The sequence below is a fragment of the Cynocephalus volans genome, chromosome 8 (assembly GCF_027409185.1).
Source record: "Cynocephalus volans isolate mCynVol1 chromosome 8, mCynVol1.pri, whole genome shotgun sequence".
Taxonomy (NCBI): domain Eukaryota; kingdom Metazoa; phylum Chordata; class Mammalia; order Dermoptera; family Cynocephalidae; genus Cynocephalus; species Cynocephalus volans.
The window spans coordinates 134749088-134773461 of record NC_084467.1 but is presented as its reverse complement, the minus strand read 5'-3'; the positions used below and the strand labels follow the sequence as shown (position 1 = coordinate 134773461).

Here is a 24374-nt window from a genome sequence, read left to right as displayed (position 1 = left end):
TTTTCTAAAATGTAAATATTTGCCACAATGTAAAACAAATCTTAGCTTTATTTTAAGTAAAAACTGAATACATGTTTAAGATTCTTAACAATTTATTTAAAAACTATGAGTTTCCTCTAACTTCCAATGACAAAATAATTTTAAGACTTTAGCCAAGTAATACATTTTATTTATAAAAATATAGACAGGAAATTAGAGAGAAACCTCTAGTTTTGCCAACAGAAAATATATTCTCCATTGAATAAAAGTTATTTTGAAAGGAATTGTGCCTTTCACATGTAATCATAAATCTGAATTCCTGCCAATATATTTTACACCAATTTTCCCAAAAGAATTAAATGATCCGTAGTATTAAAATACATATAATTTTTTAAAATGGAAAATGTACAAATAATGCATGCATAATTTAAATGGTCAATTAGTAAAAACAAATGTACAAATGAATTTCTCAGTATTATCTTCATATAATATGCTAAACAACAAAATATCCTAAAATGCATTTTATGTAGTTATAAAATCAGCAAAATATTGACATTACAAAAATACAGAACAGTGTGCCAATGATTTTATAGATCTGAATTATAATTCTAAATGTACTTATTAATACCTTTTTTTCCTAATTTACTAATACCTACTATTTTTAAAAAAACCTGTCTGCTATTCAAGTCAGAAAGCTTGGATGCTTGTAATGTTTTAATGTTTACAGCTTTATAAACATTACTGTGTATTTACAGGTGGGACTAAAACAACTTCTGGGAACTGTGAGATGTTTTTCCAATACTGAGGATTCAACAGCTTCACAGCAGAAGCCATAAGGGCTTGGCTAGTCCAAACTGCTAACTCCATTTTACAGTGTGTGTGACTAATACTGAGCCTCACATTGTCTTTAATTTATCTTTGCAATCAATAACTTTATTAGTGACCTTCTGGGACAACTTCCAGAACTATATTCATGGCTTAGAGATGGCCTTCACATAATTCATTAGAGAAGCTAAAATTTTAAAGAAATCTCTTTAGATTTTTGCTCAAGCAAAAAGAAAATCCAACCAGAACTAAAATGTGTGAGGCAAACTGTCCATAGGAGTGGTTTAATCTGAAGACAATCATTTGAACAATTCAAGTCCATCAACATGACCAAAGTTTTCATCTGCTACATCTCAAAATAAAACTTCTGAAGGAAGTTTTATTTGACCTCTGGTCATCTTAAAATGGTTTTGAGGTCCCTCTCTACTATCTTCAGAACAAAAACAAAAAACAAAACAAAACAAAACAAAAACAAAAAACAAACAAACAAAAAAATCTGTTGCAAGATTTCCGGGAGGAATTATGAATCTAGTTATTAAACCAAATCTTAACTGAATAAAACTTTACCAAGGCATCTCATTTACTGACAGAACTACAGCATTTCAATTAAACACCCAAAACCATATCAAAAACAATCTTACAGAATTTTCACAGAAGAATATTATTAAAACTAGAATAATGTAAAACATTAAACATACAAACTAGAAAACTGGGCTGAATGCTAAAATGCCATAGCCAATGGGACCATTCTACTTTCCTTCACAGAGCTGATACGGCTCTGCTTTGCAGTTCCTAGAGAGCTTAAGAATTCTTGGGGATTAATAAGAGGCTGTATACTACATGATGGTTAGTGTAGGCTCCAAACTCAGAACTGCTTGGATCTGTGGCCCAGCTCTACCATTTGCTAGTTGTGCTACCTTGGGCAATTTATATACTCCTATCTCAGTTTCTTTATCTATAAAATGGGGATAAAAACAGTACCTAACTCATGTGGTTACTGTGACGATCAAATGAGGTAATACAGGTAAAATGTTTAGAATAATGCCTGATACCTGTAAGTACTCAGTAGATTTTAGCTATCGTATTATTTCTAATCGTCTATGTACTCTCTTTCATACCAATCATGGCACCTTACATGGAGAAGACGATCAATAAATGCGTTAAAATAAACAACATCCAAGTTTTCAGGTATAAAATCACACTGATCCACAATCTTCACTTCAAACCTAATAGAGCTATGTCAGCTGTTATAGCAGGTAATTAAGAACCTAGACCGTACAATTAAAAAAAAAAAAAAAATTAAGGCAAGAATAACCACAGTAGGAATTTCATCCTAAACAGAGTCTCTTTCAGGTTAGCCCACTTGGTAGGTAAGGTCCAAGAGCTATATAACTTTGCAGGTTACCTAGGAATAAAGATTCCTAAGTGATTCTTAAGTGAAATGCTGTAGCTCCTTACCTTCAGTGAGATTAAACTATAACCTTGCCTTGGAGCTGGTCTGTAGAAGGATTCTTTATGCTTAGTTATTATTAATAAATGCAATGAAGTTTATCCTACAAAAGAGTAAGACTATATTCTATAGACAATGGGAGGCCATCAATGACTAGGACATTTGGCCTCTCTGAAGCAGATTTTTTAAACTTGATATTTTGGATAATTCAAAATTAGACACCAACTTGAAATTTAGTAGATTTCTACAATTAAGCGATTATCCTTAGGCTCCAAGCCTGGTAGAGTATAAAGATCACTCTTCAGTCTAATGTTCACTTAAATCTGAATCATGATATAAGAATATTAATTCTTTTAGCATTATATGTCTTAGGACACCTACTGGTAATAGTAAGCCTGTAAAAACTTGTGTAATCATAAAAATGTTTTAAATTACTTATAAATCTTTACTAATGTAGTATGAGTTATATATATTTAAATTAATCTTAATAGTAAGTTAAGGATTATTATACTCTAACAAGTTTTTAGTCTTTTTAGTGTCTGTGAAAGATAACCAAGTAAGAAAAGAATCATTCCACCTACAACACTATGACCACCCCTCCAAAAAAAGACCATCTAAAAATAAGCTCACTTTTAAATTCTATCAGTGGGGTTAACAGTTATCAAGTTGTAATTATATAGATAATTACAGAAAAGACTGATGAATAAACTCAAAATTTTAACCTCAATACAGATTCCTAAAATTTTAATGTAATCCATAACGTTTTCTTTGAGCTATAAATGAAACAGGTATAATGCAAATTTTTATAGCAAGTCAACTTAATTTGCCTTCCACAGTTTCTTCCCCTGTAAAATATGAATGATACCACCCACCTTATAAAGAACTTTTGTTATATATTAGATAATTTATGTAAAGTGCACTATATCGGGCATATGGGGTTAAGTGCTGAATAAACGTTAGCTGTTAAAATTATTTTTCTGTTAAGGTTTGCTCAAAAATTACAAATGATAGAAACACCACTGGCAAAGCTGTTGAAACTGGAGGAATCTGATTCTGTTTATGACTGGCATGCATATCTATATAGTTGTTACTCTTATTTTTTAAAAAAGATAAAGTTTCTTAAAGAAAGAAAACTATGAACATGGGAATGAAATTAATGCAATCCCATCCCCAGCTCTTTTATATCTCAAGTCTTTGGTCTAATGTAAACTTCAGAAAATATACCAATAAAGAACATTAGAGAAATTTGAAATACATAAAAAAGAGAGGATAAAAATGGAAATAAATGAGGTAATGGAAAATGGGGATGTAATTTTGGCTAAAGAAAAAGCTAGGGCTAGCTGCCATTTGGTCAGAGCTCATTCTCAGGATCCAAAAGAACATGGACTAAACATGCTTTATTGCTGTTTTAGAATATAATATATAATCAAAAGAATAAGGCAAAGGAATCCATGGTGCATATTATCTACAAATCAAAACAAAGAAAGGAAAATGGAATAAAATTCTTAAAATATTAAAAAACAATGACATTTTTTGACCATAAGGCATTTTTGAGATCAGTACCACAGTCTTTTATGTACTTAATCAAGTAAAGTTCTGTCAAAGGGAAAGGAAAATATTCTGTTAATTCCCATAGAGCTGCAGAAAGCCTTGGACTTTGTTGAAATTATCTGAATAGAAATGTGAATAAAAAATTATTTTTGAAAATATTTGTACATCAATAGTAGAAGTTTCTAAAACTCATAAAACTAAAGAACTGTATTCTACCGAGAGATCAGTATTCAACATTTGAATACATGCAAAAACTACTGAAAAACAAAAAAGATCAGATAAAATCTGAAGATTCTTATACTTTCAGGTATGCTTTAAAATTTAAATTAACTATGATGAGGACACCATTACCAATGCAAGGCACAAGGCAACGATACACATCTCTTCCATGACATAGGAAACAGGAGATACTATGCATGAGGTAATATCAACCTGAATCTTTGTTATTAAAGAAATGTTAAGTTCCATAAAAGCAGGGACAAAGTCCATTCATTTCCTTCTATATATCTAGCACAAAGCATAGTGCTAAGCCAATATTGTTTGCCAGCTAAGGCACCAAAAAAATTGGGGGTGAGTAAGGAGGTGACTCGTGCAAATATGCCACACAGATAAATTTACTGTATTTAAACAATAATTAAAACAATGTTACTGGATCAATGGGAAGAGCCAGAAAGGGATCATTTAATTAATTAGTGGAACCAACAAATATTTATTAAGTGCCTACTTTTGTTCTAGATGCAATAAGAAGAAAGCCTTAAACCAAGACAAATAAAGGTTTACACTCCATTGAGGGGGAGACAGATTAATGAAAATACCGGAAACGGTGCTTTTCAGAGAGTGGGGGGAAAGGGGTACTATATTACACAAGGATATAAGGACAGTCTTTCCTTTCTCAAAAAAAAAAAAAAAAAAAAAAAGTCCTCTTATGAAAACTTGACATATCCAATTGAAAATTAAACGGGGAAGGGGATGATAGCACTCTCTACAAGAGTTAGAAGGAGTCATATCTAGATATACCAAAATAGTGCACTCATATCCCACATAAGGGCTGGAGATTTTACAAAAACAACTCTGTAACATTCCGCTTCTACTTAATAGGAAGCAATATATAGTACGGCAACAATTTACTCATTTCCATAGTTTTAAAAATATGCTTTCTTTCCCAGAAAGGATCCTAATCTGGTTGAGCTACTACATCTTCCCATTATATGAATAAAGTAGAGACAACGCTTAGAAAGTGCACATGAAAGTATATTTATCATGTTTCATACAACTAAATTATTTTTGTACAATGTTCTAGTTTTCTCTCTCTGCAGCAAAGCAAAACTTCCCATGCCAAATTCTTCAACAAGTCTCTTAAGATTGTTCCCCAAAGACAAGAACAAATGAATGCTGTTAATGATTTTCAGATTTAAAGCAATAATTCTCATATTAAACAATTTTTTCCTTGAGATTTGCCAAACTTTTCTTCTCTAGACAAAATGTATCTTTATTCTAAGAATTTTTCACCATGTAGTCCAGGCTGACTAATTTTGACCTTGAATGAAAACCAACAGAAAAGACAATTTTTCAAGTGATGATGGGTTAAATGCCAAGAAAACATTTCCTACTTCTTATAATTTAATCCACATTGAATTACAGATCAATTTGGCAGTATCAAAATAAACTCTTACCCTCCTTTTTTTAAATGATTCACAAAGAATGGTTGGTTTTGATCATTATTTTTAGGGGAAAAAACACTTAGTTTGGACCACATCTCTCATGTTAAGAAACAGATGATTAGCCTTTACCTTTTCTCTATGCAATATAGATTCTTTTGGTTGATATATTCTTCCCATAAGAACCTCTGCAAACATAATGGATAAGGGTAGTTTTATGCAAATTATGTATACTTGAAGAGAAATAGTTACATGAAGCCAATAATTTACATAATGAGTATTACCTTACAAATGTCTTCAGGGCCAGTTCTGTCCTATCAAATGTATAGCATTTTATAAATGCTGATGTTTTTGGCAATTGTACTAGGCCTAGTTTAATATGAATGGGAAAGGATTCTGAAATCAAGACAAGTTAAATTTAAAATCATGACCTAATTAATTTTAAATTAGAACAAAAATATAGTAAATATTAACAGGATATAAATTATAGTTAAATCTTCATTCTCTACCACACTTCAGTATTGAAGATCAGGAATAAAAATAACGAACCATCTGTATGTGATGTAAATCAAGCAGTCAAAAAGTTGTATAATAGATGTGCTTCGCATTTTCTTAGGAAAACCATGTACATTTTAATAGATTTAGTACATGAAATCTCAAGGTTTGCTATAAAACAAAACTGTCACTACATTGAAAGAATGATTTTCAGGCTAGAAACTAAACTAAGTCATGATAGCTTATCTGACAAATGTTTCATTTTCCTTTCCCAAGTCTACCTTCTGTTTATGCCAAATGGTCCACAATCATCTCACAATCTAGATGCTTCTTTACATAAAAGTATAGGGATGAACTGTACAAGAAATACCAATATATAAAACTTTGTAGATAATGTCTTAAGTTCTTAGCCATTTTTTCCCTTTTGGTTTCTAATTCTTTGATAACCCTTGGACACACGCATCTCATTTTACTAGAGAATACGAGAAGTAGAGGGGAAAGAGAAATGCAGTAAAACCCCAGGTTTGTATGGCAGTGCAGCAGTGAAGATAATGCTACACTGATGTGATCACTGGTAGACTAAGCCAGGCAGTAAGATGCGGATCAAGTTTGAAGGAAGGGTGAAAGATGATGAATTCACTTCTGGACATGTTGGAGTTACCTACAGATACCTCATTCAATCAATCAGTATTTTAGTATCTAAAATATTATGAGGCCCCAAGAATTAAGTAGACAGAGATACAGGTCTAGTCTAGATTTGGGAGTCATCAAGCAACATATGGAAAAAACCTGAATAAGACCACTCCAAATGAGTGCACAGAGTAAGAAAAGAGGTGGACTGAAACATTTACAAGAAAGGCAGAGGAGCCAATAAAACAAAAGGCAGAAATGTAGAAGGCAAACCAAGAGGAACTTGTGTAACTTGTGGAGAATTTTAAGAAGGAGAAATAACTACCATCAACTCTCACAAAATTAAGATGAGGCTTGAGAAATAAATACCTTATTAAACATTTCAAGTAGGAAGTCAGTGGTGATCTTATTGTGCTGAGCAAAAGAAAACAGCAAGAATAGGGCTCTTTTTAATTGGCTTAAGTATAAAGTGAAGAACTACATAGCGATAGTGAGATGTAAGAGTCCAGGTCATGAGAACATATAAAATGAAAGGCAATTAAAGAGTCACCGGAGGGCCGAGCCCGTGGCGCACTCGGGAGAGTGCGGCGCTGGGAGCGCAGCAACGCTCCCATCGCGGGTTCGGATCCTATATAGGACTGGCCGGTGCACTCACTGGCTGGCTGCCGGTCATGAAAAAGACAAAAAAAAAAAAAAAAAAAAAAAAGAGTCACCGGAGACCAAACTGAAGATACAGGAAAGATAACGGTTCTAATATTTTCTCCAAATTAACAGCTGAACTTCAATGGAATAATTACTGTTTGTTTCAAGTACCAAGGCTGGGAGAGAAGAGGTATATATTTTCTAATAGAAAACCTTTCCAGATTCCACTCAATTCCAACTTTGTTAGTGGTTTCCACCCCTTCTTTCTCACTTAATGTACACGAGGGTGCGCATGCGTGTATATTAGTGTGCATACATACACATACACACACAGAGCTTCAAATCCTGTCCCGAAGTCTCCATTGTGGAAAAATATAAAACAAAGACCCCCAAACCAGAAATCACAGCATAAAGATTCATATTATTTTGTCGTTTTCTCATTTCTGTTAGAAAATAATTTTCTTTTCTAGGAGATACAAATTACGGAATTTAGTTTGAGAAAAATATATTTCAGTGCGAAAAAAGGCAATCATAGAGTCAATAAATTTTAAGAGTTTAGCAAGTGTAACTGGAACATGCTAGGTCAAGACTTTAGATTGCGCATTTGTTAGTACCTAGGTTTTACGACTATGAGTCACATCTTCTACCTTTCTGGATGTTGGTTTTCTCAACTGTGAAATAAGTGAATTGGAAGACATTACTATGGTCTCATCCAGCCTAAAAAGAACTTGATTCTAATCCTATGAATGCTATTTCTAGGGTAAGTGAACAAGGCTCAAAGAAGACAATTCAATGCCTTGAAAAGTTAGTACAATATAGCCATTTTAGATTTGAGGACTGCCAGTTCTCAGTCTAACGTTCTTTATGCTTTAAAAGACTTATGCTCTTGTGGATTATGAAGATTTAAAAAAATCCTCTATTCCTCTCCCCCAATTACATTTTCAAGTATGGGCACAGCCAAGGCTACAATAAAATGTGGAGCACATACAAAATGTCTTTCTCCTAATATACAGCTTAGAGCCTTTCTGACGGAGTCATGTTTACTATGGTCCTGAATGGTTTATCATAGAGGTAGGACACAGTATGCTGGTATGTAGTGGTTCTCAACTATACTGTGCGTAGGGGCATTCTGCCTTCAACACAGGGTGCACATGCTCTCATTCCCACTGGAATCCCAAGATGTCCCACAATATTCTAATGAGCTCAGCTCTTCTCTGTGAAACTCAGGCTGATGCTCTACTGCAGCTGAATGGGCATGTATCAACTGCCTTTGTCTCTACTTTGTATTCTAGTCACTGGTACTATAAAGACTTCAAAGGTGACACTGTGGAGTCTCCTAAACAAATAACAGACTTTCAATTACTCTCAGAAATAGCTATCCTGAAATCCAGTATGAGTAGCTACATAAAAGACAGTAGAGATTGGGGGGAGATGGAGGAAATATTAGGAACAGACAAATGTTTGTCATTTGATTACTCTCTACGTAGGATCAAATCAATTTCTTTTAATGCATGCCAAGTATATACCATATAAAGAATTTTTTGTATATTTAATTTAAATACATATTAAAAAGGACAATTTAATTTGGGACTTCTTTTCATCCGAACACCTAATAAAGCATTATTCATATTTTGTTGAAAATAGTCTTATACTGTTATTGTTTAAATACTTGTTGGTATTTACAAACACTGTTAAGATATATGATAAAAAGACAAATTCTTAGATGAATGATATATAAAGTATAGAACTGTCTCAGTAATAAGCTGAATTTCCACAGCTAACCAACTCTTTTCATCCAGGTAAACAATAATACCAATATTCATTGAGACTACTCTTCAGAATTCATATTAAAATATCTGCCAACTATGTAAGAACTTTATCAATTTCTTTTTAGTTAATGTATTAAATTTCATTACAAACTACTGTTTCATTCTTTGAAAGCATTCCAAAAACAGCTAAAACATTATTTTACCATACGGTCCATCTAAGCAAACGTTAACAGTTGATGAAAAACCTTAAAGGCAAAAGGCTAATTTAATATGAAAAACATTCCAGATAATAAGGTGGCAACTTCCTTTAGTCAATTTTTTCAGCTTAGCAATCTTGTAGTATTTACAAAAAGGATAGAAACACTTTAAAAATACCTTGAACTTCATATAAATTACTGATGAAGGAAGAGCAATAACTAGGAATAACAAACAGTGACATAACTCACCTAAATAGGGAATGCAAGGTGTCATCTTTAAGCTACTTATATAGTCTCTGAGTCTTTTGTAGTTATCTTCTTTACTCATTACATATTCTAATTTTTCAAATGTAGTTTTGTCTTTTCGACTTAATAACTAAAAAACAAACAGAAAAGCCTAAGTTATTTACAAATCCCATCTTATTGTAGCAAAAACCTGAATTGAAGTTGTACTTATTGTAAATCTGGATTTTTAACCTTAAAGTTATACCTTCTTTTAATTATATTTTGGTAGTATATAAATAAAACAAAATCTGACATGTCTATTAAGATACCAACCCAAAGTCATTATTTGTAAATTATAATATCCTTTGTATGTATGTAAAATTAACTTACTAAGTGGTAAATTATGATACATTATTTCTCATCTTTACTATTTTAAGTGATTAAGTAATCTTTATTGATCACTTTCCTAATTTAAAACTATATCTTCATACTCAGCTTAAATGCCCAAATATTTTAATTGACAGTCCCCTGACTCCTCAAAGATAAAAATCATTCTTGCATAATCATTAAGAAATAAATACCAAATTCTGTGATTTAAGTAACAATTTTTCTTGACACATCTAATCATGGTTAGTCCTAACAGTAACTGTAAAATCCTGCAATTCCCTACATTTTTGGACTTCTGACAAGACATTTTCTTTTTGATCTCTTTGATAAGTGCTATAATACATATAGCACAACTAAAAGATATTGTTTTGAGAGGCTTGGGGGGTAAGTTTGGACTGAGTGCCCTTTAAGATCAACACAGATAATCAAGGGGAGTAAAAGAAAAGCAAGTTCAGTCTTCCACAATGATATTAACTAAAAGCTTCAGGAAATATTTTTCTGAATCATTCCAAAGAATGTAGAAAACATTTTTTTCTTTAAACATATGAAGTTAACAGGAAAGCATGAGCAGTAATTTAGAGATGAGGAGACTGAGATTCAAACTCAGTCACAGGGTTAGCAAGCAGGAGAATATATTAATACTCTCAGTTACTCACTCACTCACAAAGATGTATGTCCTTGTGTTTCAGGGGTCTCATAGTCTGGTTCTGGAGATAATGAGTATTCTGACACCTAATCCACTACTCTGTCTAGTATTACAGTTAGGATCTATTTTTCACAGGCTCAAAGATGCAAAGACTATCTGAAGATAATCTGCACTCTATTAGAAAAATGTCTGAACAGTATCCTTCCCACTTTATAATAAGATTTCCAGGAGTCCTTTGCTTTAATGTTTTAGATAGATAGATTGGACTAAAATAGTGGTTTTACATTCTTCCCCCAGCCACACTTCAACACAGTTGATTGGCATTTTCAAAATTAGGTACACATCTCTGCTTGCTACCTGTAAATCTAACCACCCCTTTTTCTTTCACATTAAAAAAGAATTTGGATATGTAAAACATAGTTATGTGATACTGTAGAGATAAGAAAAAAAGAATAAATTTATTGTTAAGTCAGTCATTCAAAAACTTTGGTACAGGGTTGGCCGGTTAGTTCAGTTGGTTAGAGCACAGCCTTAAAACTCCAAGGTCATGGGTTCAGATTCCAGTACTGGCCAGCTGTCAAAACAACAACAACAAACTTTGGTACAGTATCAAAAGAAACAAATTACTTGGAACTCATAACTGATATTGCCACATCTGAAACACAAAACTGTTGTATAAAGAACCATATGGTCTAATATGTATAAAAATAACATATTATACAATTTTCATAATAAATCAATAATCAGAGTAAAAAGATTCAATCTGCGGTATGACAGGGGAGACTTGTTTCCAGAAAACTACTTAGAGCAAGAATATGAATATAAAGAACTAATTACATGTTAACATAGGTATTCCCTTGTGATAGTTTAGAAACTTGATGTAACTATAAAGTCTTGATTTTCTTTTCTTTTCAAATATTTTTTCTGAGATTTATAATGTTATCCCTATAAGGACACTTCAAATTCTCACCTCTCCCCCCAAAAAAGTGGGGAACAAAGTATGTTCTAACTCAATCACTCTTCTTGCCAAGAACATGACAATAATGGGGGCTCCATGGAGCTCTTCATGCTTTCACTGGTATTAATCACAATTCCAAATGTTCCTGGCCAGATTTCTATACCACTTTAACATCACAATCTGCTTTGGAGAAAATCCAGACAAATACCTGCTCAAGTCAGTCACCAGAGTAAATGCAAGTTTCCTACATTATCCCTCATCACCTTGATTTGTACTCCCATATGTTATGTATAAATAAATGTGTGCACGTGCATAAATAAATACTTTATCTTGGGCCCTGGGTACAGATTAGTTATAATCTTTTGTTCATGACATTAAACTATCATTAGACTCTGGTATGACTTTGTTAAATTGATTTATTTTAAAATTTTATAAGAAATACACGTGTCACCTTCCTACCTAAGAAGCACATACCAATAACACATATCTATCTACATGCTCCTTCCATGTTCAATTCCCTTAACTATCTTTAAAAGGTAAGCAGTAACCACTCTCCTAAATTTTGTGTTTATCATTCCCTCATATTTTATTCCATTTTTGACTAAAGAGTATCATACTGTCTATAGTCTTTGGCAACTGCATTTTTTACCCAACATTTTGACATTAAAGGCTTCATCCATGAAACTGCAGGTAGCTGCAGTTCACTCATTTCCACTGCTTGCATGTGTATTTTCTCTTCTATGAAATACCTTTAAAATGCTCATTTTTCTACTTTTTAAATTTTTTTTTCTTTTTTCTTTGGAAGAGTTCTTTATACATTCTGGGCACAAATTCTTGATCACTTAACAACTGTTGCACATATCTTCCGCTGCTGAGTCCTCTTTTCAATTTAGATATCTTTTGATGAACAGAAATTCTTACTTTATTGTGGCAAAACTTATCCATTTTTTCTTTCATTATGTACCTTACCTAAAAAATCCTTGCCTATCCCAAGCCAGAAATCTATTCATGCCAAATAAGAGAGATCAAAATTCAGCTATTTTTTTCATTCTAAAAGCTTTAAAGTTTTGCATTTCACATTTAAGCCCTGAATTCATTGAATAATGATTTTTCTAAATGGTGTACAGGCCCAATTTCATTTTTTCCCCAAACCGATAACCAATTTTCCAGCTCCAATTATTAAACAGTCCTCATTTATTCACTGATTTACAAAGCCACTACTGTCATATATCAGAGTTCTATAAAAACAAAGATCTATTTCTGGATTTGTTATTCTCTTTCATTGGTAGGTATGTCTAAACATGCACGAATCTTACACTGCCCAAATACTACAAAATATCTTGCCTGTTAGGGCAAGTGCCCATGTACCCAGCTCCCATTTTCTTCTTCAGGATGTTGGCTATATTCTAACCTTTGCATTTCCATATAAATTTTATGAGCGATTTTTTTCCCCCAGCATTACTGGGATATAATGACAAATTAAAATTGTACATATTTAAGGTAAAATGTTTTGATATACACATATATTTCAAAATGATTATCAAGCTACCAAGCTAATTAACGCACCCATTGCCTCACATAATTACTGTGTGTGGGCACAAGTATGGTAAGAATTTCAAGTATACAACACTGCATTATTAACTACAGTCATCATGCTGTACATTAGATCTCCAGAACTTATTCTACCTCACTGAAACTTTACACACATTGACCAACATCTCCCCATTTCTCCCCACCTCCAGCAACCATCCTTCTGCTCTGCTTCTGAGTTTGACTTGTTTATACTACACATGTAAGTGAGATCATGCACTATTTGTCTTTTTGTGCCTGTATTATTTCACCTAGGATAATGTTCTTCAAGTTCATCCATGTTGTTGCAAATGACAGGACTACCTTCTTTTTTGAGGCTGAATAGTATTGCATCGTGTATATATACCACATTTTCTTTATCAATTCATCCACTGACAGACACTTAAGTTACTTCCATTTCTTTGCCACTGTGAATGCTGCTGCAATGAGAACATTACACGTGAGAGTATTTATTTCTTTGACACACTGATTTCAATTCCTTTGGGTATATACCCAAAAGTGGGATTGCTGGATCATATGGTAGTTCTATTTTTAACCTTTTGAGGAACTTCGTACTGTTTTCCATAATGGCTGTACCAATTTACATTCCCAACAACATCGTGTAACAGTTCTTTTCTCCACACCCTTGCCAACACGTTATCATTGGTCTTTTTAACAATGGCCATTCTAACAGGTGTAAAGTGATATCTCATTGTGGTTTTGATTTGCATTGTCCTGATAATTAGTGATGTTGAGCACCTTTTCATACACCTGTTGGCCATTTGAATGTCTTCTTTTGAGAAATGTCTATTCAGATCATTTGTCCATTTTTAAAATCAGGTTATTTGTTTTCTTGCTACTGCACCGAGTTCCTTATGTATTTTAGATATTAACTCCTTATCAGCTACATGATTTACAAATATCTTCTCTCACTCTGTGGATTGTTTCAGCACTTGGCTGATTGTTTCCTTTGCTGTATAGAAGCTTTTTAGTTTGATGCAATCCCACTTGCCTATTTTTGATTTTGTTGCCTGTGTTTTAGGGCAAAAAAAATCATTATGCACAGCAATAACAAATATCTTTCCCATATTTTCTTCTAGTAGTTTTACAGTTTCAGGTCTTACATTTAGTCTTTAATCCATTTTGAGTTTATTTTTGTTTAACGGTCCAATTTCATTCTTTTGAATGGGGATATTCAGTTTTTCCAACACAACTTATTAAAGAGACTATCCTTTTCCCATTTTGCATTGACACCTCTAAAGATCAATTGGCTGTAAATGCATGTATTTATTTCAGAGCTCTTTATTTTGGTTCACTGTTCTATATGCCTGCTTTTTACACTAACACCATACTGTTTTGATTACTACAGCTTTGTAGTATATTTTGAAATCAGGTTGTATATGACTCCAGCTTTGTTCTTTCTCAAGACTGCTTTGGCTATTCTGGTTCCATATGAATTTTAGGATTTTTTTTTCCTATTTCTGTGAAAAATGTCATTGGAATTTTGATAGGGATTGCATTGATTCTGTACATCGTTTTGGGCAGTATAATCTTAAAATGAATTCTTCCAATCCATAAACACAGGTTATCTTTCCATTTATTTTTGTCTACTTCGATTTCTTCCATCAATGTTTTAATAGTTTTCAGTTCACAGATCTTTCAGCTCCTTGGTTAAATTTAATTCTAAGTATTTTATTCTTTTTGATGTTATTGTAAATGCATTGTTTTCTTAATTTCTTTTTCAGACAATTCACTGTTAGTGTATAGAAATGCAACTGATTTTTGTATGTCAATTTTTTATCTTGGAATATTACTGAATTCATTTATTGTTTCTAATAGTTTTTTGGTGGAGTCTTGAGGGTTTCCTATATATAAGATCATGCCATCTGCCCAGGTTGGAATTTTGATTCAAGTTGCATATCATGTATATACATTTGGGGAGAAATGGAATCTTTAAATTTTCCTATCCATGAACGTGGGATATTGCTCCATCTATTTAGTTCTTCCTTACTGACTTTCTGTAAAGTTTTATAATTTTCTGCATATAGGTTTATTCCATTTCTTGTCTGATATTTTGTATCTTTTGTTGATATTTAAAATGGTGCCCTTTTAAATAACATTTTAAAATTGTGTCAAAGACAACTGATTTTGTATATTGTTATGTATTCAGCCAACTTAATAAACCCTATTTAAAAAAAATTGTGGTAAAATATATACAACAAAATTTAACATTTTAACCATTTTTAAGTGTACAGTTCAATGGCATTGATTACATTTACACTGATACGCAACCATCACCACCACCCATCTCCAGATCATTTTCATCTTCAAACACTGAAACTCTACACCCATTAAACAGTATCTCCTCATTCTCACCTCCCCCAGCCCCTAGCAACCACCATTCAACTTTGTGTCTCTAGGAATTTGACTACTCTATGTACTTTACATAAGTGGAATCACACAGTATTTGTCCTTTTGTATCTGGCTTATTTCACTCCGCATAATATCTGCACGGTTTATCCACAGTGTAGCATGTCAGAATTTCGTTCCTTTTTAAGGCTAAATAATATTTCACTGTATATATACAACATTTATCCATTCATCCAATGATAGACATTTGAATTATTTCTACCTTTTGGCTATTGTGAATAAAGTCGCTATGAACATTGATACAAAAATATCTGTGTTGCTGCTTTCAATTCTTTCGTGTATATACCCAGAAGTGGAGTTGCTGGATCACATGGCAATTCTATGTTTAATTTTTTGAAGACAAGCTATATTGTTTTTAATGACTTTTTCTGTAGACTATTGTGGGTTTTCTATGTAGACAAGCAAATCATCACAAAAAATGACTTATTTCCCCCTTCTACTCCTTTTGAAATAAAGTTGTTTTTCTTATTTTATTATGATGGCTAGGATCACTATGTTGAATAGAAAGTGAAAATGGACATCATTTTCCTTGACGTTAGAGAATGCTTCTAATATTTTCCCTATATAGGATGTTGTAGACTTTTTGGTGCATTCCCTTTATCAGTTAAAAATAAAACAAAAAACAAACAAAAAAATTCCCTTAATTCTTCATACACTAAAAATTTTTAACTCAAATGGGAAGGAAACCCATACAATCTTTATTATTGTCTAATTTCACCCTATACTCTATTCCTCCCAAACCTTTCCAACTGTACCCTCTAGAACTCATGATCCATCCCCTGCAAAACCCCATCCTTAACCTTTTCTCTAAGCATTCTTTCTTTTCTGATGAACCTTGTAACATAAGCCTGGAGGTGAGTTAGGTGCAATCCTTGCTTTTCACAATCTCTTCCAGCTCATCATCCTACTTTCCTCCCTAAAATCTTCCAGCTTCTATTAACGTCACGGCACTAGATCAGTGCTGTCCAATAGATTCTGAGTAATGATTGAAATCTACGTCTGTACTATCCATTCCAACAGTCATTAGCCACATGTGACTACTGAGCACTTGCAATGTGGCTAGTATGGCTGAGTGTATTAGTCCATTTTTGTTGCTTATAACATAAATACCTAAAACTGGGTGGTTTATAAAGAAAACAAAATTTATTGCTTATAGTTTCCGAGGGTAGGAAGTCCAAACTCTGGGGAACACATCTGGTGAAGGCCTTCCTTGGAGGTGGCTTCAGCTACACAGGGTATCACATTGTGAGATGGTGGAAACACAGAGAGACTCTCACATCCTCTTCTTTTAAAGCCCTCAGAACTAGGTCCACAACTACTATTACACCCTTAAATAGATGAATCCATTCACTATGGCATGGTCTTCACAATCTAATCACCTCTTAAAGGCCCCACCTTTCAATTATCATAATAGGATTTCTCAACCTCAACAGTTACAGTGGGGATTAAGCTTTAATGACTTTAGAGGGCGATTCAATCCACTGCACTTTGTCTTTTTGTGACCGGTAAGGGGATCGCAACCCTTGGCATGGTGTCGTCCGCACCGTGCTCAGCCAGTGAGCGCACGGGCCATTCCTATATAGGATCCGAACCCGCAGCAGGAGTGTCGCTGCATTCCCAAGCGCTGCACTCTCCCGAGTGCGCCACGGGGCCGGGCCCCTAAATTTTTTTTTTTGAACGCACAAAAAACCCTCTAACTTAAGAAAGTGAATTCAGTTATTCTTTCTAAGAAATGCTAACTACACATTATTATACTAAATATACCATAATAATTCTCTCCCAGAGAGCTCAAAAGTTTTAGATAATGTCTTAATAGCTTTGTGAGTTTTTATACTCATTTTGCTGGGAAAATACAGTATTTGAGTGAAACAGGATGGGGCAGCATCGTTGGACTTCAGTCTGTAGGAAAACGAAGGGTGGAGGCGAAGGTGGGCAGGGCTGGTCAGCCTTCTCCCTGCCAGAGTTCTTTCTGTGAACATTCTCCTCTGGTGACAGGTTAACCCAGACAGTGAAACACACACTGTCTCATTTCTACCGCCCAAATCTGAGGTTGGGAAAAACTTTAATTCAAAAGGAAAAAGTCTTACAACTGATGAAAGCTTGAGATTTCTTGTTATGAATGTCTGAAAAGTTATTCGTCCCAGGACTTGGCCTTCAGGAACACATGGCTCTCCATGTCCTTGCTAGACTTACTGGGGGACAACCAGCTTTCTTCACGGCATCCTCAATTTGACAAATCAGCTTCAGCTGGATGCTCTGCCAGTTGGTTTCCTGACCCGAAACATCCATGCTGTTCCCCCCTCTCCTGCCACCCATGTCCCACTCGGCTGGTTAACCTCGGCCAAAATTTTAATTTTATTTAATTTTAATGACAAATTTAATGGCCACATGTAGCTAGTGGTTACCATATTAGACAAGAGAGCACTAGATTATAGCACTTACGTTACTGTCATTTATAGACATAGAAGTCATTTTTCCCCCTATATCTTGAAGCTTTTAGTAGTTGGAGAAAAAGAGCCCATGAATCGGTACTACGGTTATCATAAATCTTGGTGATTACAACTTCACAAGGATGACACCCCAATATCCTGGTTTCTCAGTTTCTTGACTTCTCCTTCAATGATCTTATCTTTCCCCACTGTCAGCTTCTACTCCATCTGTCATCCTGAATCCAGTAATTATTTGACTCCACTGGGACTTCCAATCCAGTGACCATACTACTTTTTCACTATTCCTCATCTCTCTCCTTGTATTTGGCTTAGTTTCTTCATCTATCAATAAAAAAAACTCTTACATTTTCCCCATTCCTCTCTTGTGCTACCCTTGACACCTCTGGCACAAACGAGCCTAGAAAAATCCCAACTCCGATTAAATACAATTCTTGGCACTCCTCCAGATTTATGCTGAGCTCCAGAACCTGGCTGGACAATACATAACTTTGCTGACTGGTTTGATTTTAAATTCACATCCAAAAATCTCCAGAGGATCCTTCATAAGGCCCACCAAACCTATTATATTTCCCTTTCTAATGCATACTTACACTCTCCTAGATGACTTTTATATTCTTTCCTTTGTTCAAACCTCCAACCCCTATCCCTCATCACTCGCAACTAAAGGACTTACTTCTTATGTCTGAAGAACCAAAGCAGTCAGAAGAACTTCTACAAAATTCTACCATTAAATCTACCAACTTACTTATATCTGTAACAAAATGTGTTTTCTATCCCTCCTGTTAAAATAAACTGTTTCTGCTACACTAGAGTACTGCATCTAATTCCTTCTCATCTATCAAGGATATAATTGGAGTAAACCTTTGTTCTCTTACCATTTTCCCTATTTTACAAGATCACTGCCTCCAGCATAAAACATACTGTCATGAATCCCATCACCGAAACAAACTACCACAAATAGCTAGTTTCATATTTCCCTTCAGCTACTGACAGATTTTTTCTCTGCAACCCCCACCCCAATCTTTTACAGAAAAATTCCTCAAAAGCATTCACCATTCTTGCTGTCCCAGCTTGCCACCATTCTCTCAAGACCAATCAGTTGGTTCACTGCACCACTATACTGAAACCAATCTTGCTAGGGTCACCAATCCTCTCCAACTGCCAGACCCAATGGTCATCTCAAAGCTCACACCTTATTTAACTTATTAGCAGCATTTGACAAAGGCGGTCAATCTTTTTGGAAACACTTTCTTCACCAGACTGTGGAAAACTTCTCCTACATGTGATTTCCGCTGTTGATCCCTGCTCACTTTTACAATCTCAAAATATTGGAGAGTCCCAAGGCTTTTCATCTGTGCTCATTCCTTAGGTGATCTCATCCAGCTTTACATACTTCATGCTGATGATCACAAAAGTATCTCTATAGCCCCAACCACTCCTCAAACTTGTTTATTTAACGCTGAGCTTACAGTTCACATGGATGTTTATCAGTATGTTAAACATACTGATATGAGTTTATTCATACTCAAATACAGATTTTATAAAATATAACATCACCCCACATGCTCCTTTCTCTATTCCTCTCTGAATATGAATAAATAGCACCCCCATTATCTGATTCAATGCCATCTCTGAACTCATCTCCTACCACCCACTACTCCCTAGCTTATTTCACTCTGTCAACATTGACTATCCTGCTATTCTTTGAACATATCTGGGCCTATGTACTTGCTATTACCTCTACTTGGAATTCTTGTCTCCCAGATATCCACATAAAAGTTTCCCTCAATTCCTTCAGGTCTCTACCCAATGGTCACTTATCAGAGATTGTGCTGTTATCAAATTAAAAGTATGCTTTACCATGCAAATATATGAGGGAGACAACAAAAACATCTTCAAGGAAAATAAAAAATAACTTGAGGAAAATGTATCTGATTTCTAAACCACAGTATAAATCAGAGTAAAATTCTTTCCCCTAAAACTTTACAGATGAAATTCATAGCTCTGTATTTATCCACTTCTCCATGAAATTCAACTTCTAAGAAAAGAGAATACGGACATCATTAAAAAGAAATTTTAAAGTATGAAAATCCTTTCTGCAGGTGGCTATAATACAATTGAAATACAAAAAGGATCATAAGCTTTTCCACACTAATGTTTTTTCCAATACAGAAATCTATGCTGGTTTTCATAAGAAACATCTCTCTTCAGATACTATGAAAAGCAAAAGCAGCACTTGGCTAATTAAAAACAAAGTTATATTTTAGTAATAAAAAAATTAAATTTGGAAAGTCAGCCATGTCCTTAGCACACGACCTTAAAACACACATTAATCCTTTGTACAAAATGTAATAGAATCTAAACAAAATTGTTGCTTGTTAACATTAAAAAATAATATTGACTATAAACACATTTAATTGAATCTGAAATTTTACTTACATAAAATCTAAATGAGAAATGCCTGGAAAGACTGAATCCAGTATCAAGTCACTCAAATATGAAAATACACAAATTTGAAGAAGTCAAAATTCATATCCTGACTTTGTCAAAGTAATAAAACCAAATATAATTAACATAACATCAGGATGTGCAGAAATATCACATAATTCCATGTTAACCATCAGATTTTCCATTATTCCTAAGTAAAAAAACCTAAGGTTTACTGACTAAAAAATAATGAAAACTGAAACCAGTCAATTTTTTAAAAACTTACAATTTAGATCTTTCTCAAACTTCCTAACAGTATAAGCTTTACATGATTAAATGCAATTTTTTTGCATTCATACTTTTCCATCAAGCAAACATGAAACACTATGTTGTCAAAGATGCTTAAAGAAATTCTACAAAAAGGATTCCGTAACGACCAGAAACCAAGCACCAAACTGTAATCTAACTCAAAATTACCTGACAAATCTAGTGAAACTCTTAAGCAGAGAAAGTGTAGGTTTCAAAGAATAAGTACAAAGCAATTTTAAAATCATTATTTATTATCATAATATTAATCTTAGAGCTACAAAAGAAACTAATATATTTTTAATTCCCACAGAAAATCTAACCTTTCATTAACTAAGGAAGATTACTCACCGCCCATGTTTTAGTCAGCCTGAAAATTGGGGCACTCTGTAAGCCAGAAACCACTGCCATAAGTGCATGAAGGTTATTCAGCTCATACAGTTTCTGAAAATTTAAGAAAAAGGGGGAGAAGGATAGAAAATACAGACCATTAATACAAGAAAAATTCAGATTAACAAGTACAAAATAGGCAATTAATAGTGTTCCACTATTTATTATCCTCATTGTTGAGATTTGTCTTTAGAGTATACACTATGTTTACAGTAAGTTGTTTTGGGCCCACAATAGAACTCCCATGTTTTACCTTAGCATTGCCCCCAAGCTCTGGGAATAAATCTACCTCTAGTTGGTTAACATATTAAGAAAACCAATGTTATGGCTCAGTATCAAGTTTAACTGCAATGATCATGTACCCTGGTTTCTAGTAAGCAGTTTACTTCCTTATATTGAAATATTACTAAGCCTCTGCTTTATATTCCAAGTTTCAAGAAAAGTTCTATACCTGAGATCCTGAACTGGTTTCCTACCCAGTACTCCTATTATTCCAAGGCTAGTGTTCAAACCTGCTTTCCACAGTCCTTTTCAATTTCTTGCTTCCTTCTGCCTGAATCCCCAGATCCTTTGTTCCCCATTCATGTTGGGACATTGCTTTCACAGTCTGCACGCAGAAAACTCCTACTTAACACTAAGTTCCATCAATTTCCCAAGAGATCTGCTTGACATTTATTGCTAATTTCCCAGATTTCTTCAGAGTACCTGATGTTTACACCCCAAAGGTCCTGCCTAAAAATCAGTCATTTTAGAACTGTCCTAACCCTGTTACCAGGTAAGCCTCAAGTCTAGGAAATGTTGTGGGTGAGGCATTAGATTGAAAACCCAAAGAAAACAAATAAAAACAAAATAAATGATTAAATATAAAACAGGATATAAACATTCACACAGTAAGGTTATATAATCTAGTTGGGAAACTATTCAATCTATAAATGTTAAACATTTTCTATGGACTAGGCATCATGTTAGAATCTATGAGTACGAAAATGAAAAAGACCTATCAAAAAGCTTCAGTCTTGTGAGATAGACACGAAAACAAATAAGAGGGTACTTCAAAAAGTTTGTGGAAAAATAAAATTAAAAGATAACAAAAATCCTTCCACGAACTTTTTGAGGATCCCTCACATAAATCCAATCTGCACATTTTTAGTATAAAAGTACATATGGTCATGCATTGCTTAAAAAGGGTTACGTTCTGAGAAACGCATCGTTAGGTGATTTCATCACTGTGTGAACATCATAGACTGTACTTACACAAACCTAGATGGTATTGCCTTCTACACACCCAGGCCATATGGCATAGCCACTGTCGTATTATGTGGTCTGTAGCGGACTGAAATGTCATTATGCAGCCCCTGACTGCACAGGGTTCTATAAAAGTACAGAAGAATCAGTCCCTAACTCTGAGAGGTTCTAACTTTCAGAAGAAGTCACACTTGAAAGTGAAGGGCTATGAGAAAGAGAGAATACAACATACAGATAGCACAAAAGCATAAAAATGTCTAGATGATGAGTTGCATTTGGGGGAGTATAAGGGGATGAAAACAGAAAGGGCCATTTTCACATGTGACACCAAAGGGGTTAGACTTGCTCTCATGAGCAGTATGAACTCCAGTGGAGGATTTGGAGAATTTTAAAATTTGAGAATGACATTACTGAATGCCAGGCATCAGTTCACAATCCTTTATGCGCAATTCTGAGATCCAAAAAGTCCAAAGTTTTTGTCTTGCTGGTAAGGGTGCCTTGAATTCATCTGGTGGGAAAACCTGACCTGATGTTAGTCTTATGTTAGACTTAATTTACCTCACAGGGTGAATGATTACATGCTTTGCTCCAAAAATATTTAATGTGTTTGATTCCAAGGTATTACCCGGGGTGTGTGTGTGTGTGTGTGTGTGTGTGTGTGTGTGTGTATGCTACATATGGTATGTGAATTATAACACCTTTCTAAAATCTGGAAAAAAAAATTGTATTCCTAAACATACTTGGCCCTGAAGGCTTTGGATTAGGTATTACGGATCTGTATTACCTTTTATAGAGATCAGGGAATGGTTAGAGCGTGATGCTGATAACACCAAGGTCCAGGGCTCAATTCCTGTACTGGCCAGCCACCAAAAAATTTTTAAAAAGGTTAAGATCAGGGAGTGGAAGGCAACACCTAGGAGGGAAACCATCTCAGAGACTGAGAAGGGATGGATGCAAAATGTACAGAAGGCTACAACCAGAAACATGGTAAACTACACACCTTGAGCTACTCTTCCAATGAAAACAATTAAAATACTGGGTAAGATATGAAAAGTATGTTATGAAAATGCACTGTTAAGCTACTAAGAAGGTAAGGTATACTCAGAGTCCCAAAACATAGTGAAAGAAAATCCAGAGAGGTAAGCTGAACACAAAGATGGCAATCACTTGGAGGACATTTGAAAATCTGGTTAGTTTTCCAAGCTTCATGGGACACTCTGCTGAGGACCTATCTATGGTGGGGAGTCTAATAAGTGACCCTCACCACACACAGCAGAGACACTGAAGGCTATAGCTTCAGTGTGAGGGCAAGATAGAAGTAACCCTCACCCCACCATCAAGAGAATGAAAGGCAAAAATGCCTGTTTTGAACCTTAAAACTAAGGAAAGTAGGGAGGGGGTCTCATGAAAGTTTGTAGCCTGAATAAATACTACTTCATAGTAAAAATAAAAAAACAGCAACAACAAAAACCTCAAGCTGGACTTGTAGCTTCTGATTAATATATAGAATGACTTGAGGGACCATTGGTCTAGCCATAATAGCAGAAAAACAAAATAAACTTAGAAAAAAACATTTTGTAAAAGACATTGGAGAGCTGTGGACATTAAGAATACAAAGAACAAAATTCCACAGTAAGAACAGCCTTTAGCAGCAGTTTTTTCTCCCCCACCCATGTAGGCATCTGCCAAATCTCTACAAGGGTAGGCAAATGATTAGTCCTCCAATAGACAAGAGTTTGCTGGAGTGAGATAAACCAGTAAAGTTTTCACAACCTTGTGAGCTGGCACAACAGACTAGGATCTGTAGGAATCTCAAACCTATAGTTGATGCTTGTGCCAATTAATTTTCTCCTATAAAAGTTTTTTTTGAGTATGGGCTAGTGCAGGAGGCTAAGCTGGGAAGCAGAGAGAGGTTTCTGGGACTTAGGACCCAGAGTCCTGCTAGAGGAAGGGGCCGGTACTAGACACAGCACAGATTTTGTCTTGAGTCATTTGTAACTAGAGGTGATCTGAAACTAAATAAAGCTGAAACTCAGTCCTAACTACCTCAATTCCTAATTGGATCACAATAATCAGCTCCTCATCCTCCATGCCTCAAAGAGGATTAGGCTGACCTACTCTGGGAGAAGATAATATTTACTCCGG

At 34.5% G+C, this 24374-nt stretch overlaps 1 protein-coding gene across 3 annotated transcripts in view; it reads right to left on the bottom strand.

Moving 5' to 3' along the window:
- Window positions 1–24374, bottom strand: part of RALGPS2 (Ral GEF with PH domain and SH3 binding motif 2) — a 150626-nt gene that overhangs the window by 58326 nt on the left and 67926 nt on the right. For all 3 annotated transcript variants that reach the window (XM_063103892.1, XM_063103894.1, XM_063103893.1), the window contains exons 7-8: window positions 20946–21038; window positions 9446–9572 (exon numbers count right to left, since the gene is read on the bottom strand). In XM_063103892.1, coding sequence (XP_062959962.1) covers window positions 9446–9572; window positions 20946–21038 — 220 coding nt within the window. The remainder of the gene's footprint in view (window positions 1–9445; window positions 9573–20945; window positions 21039–24374) is intronic.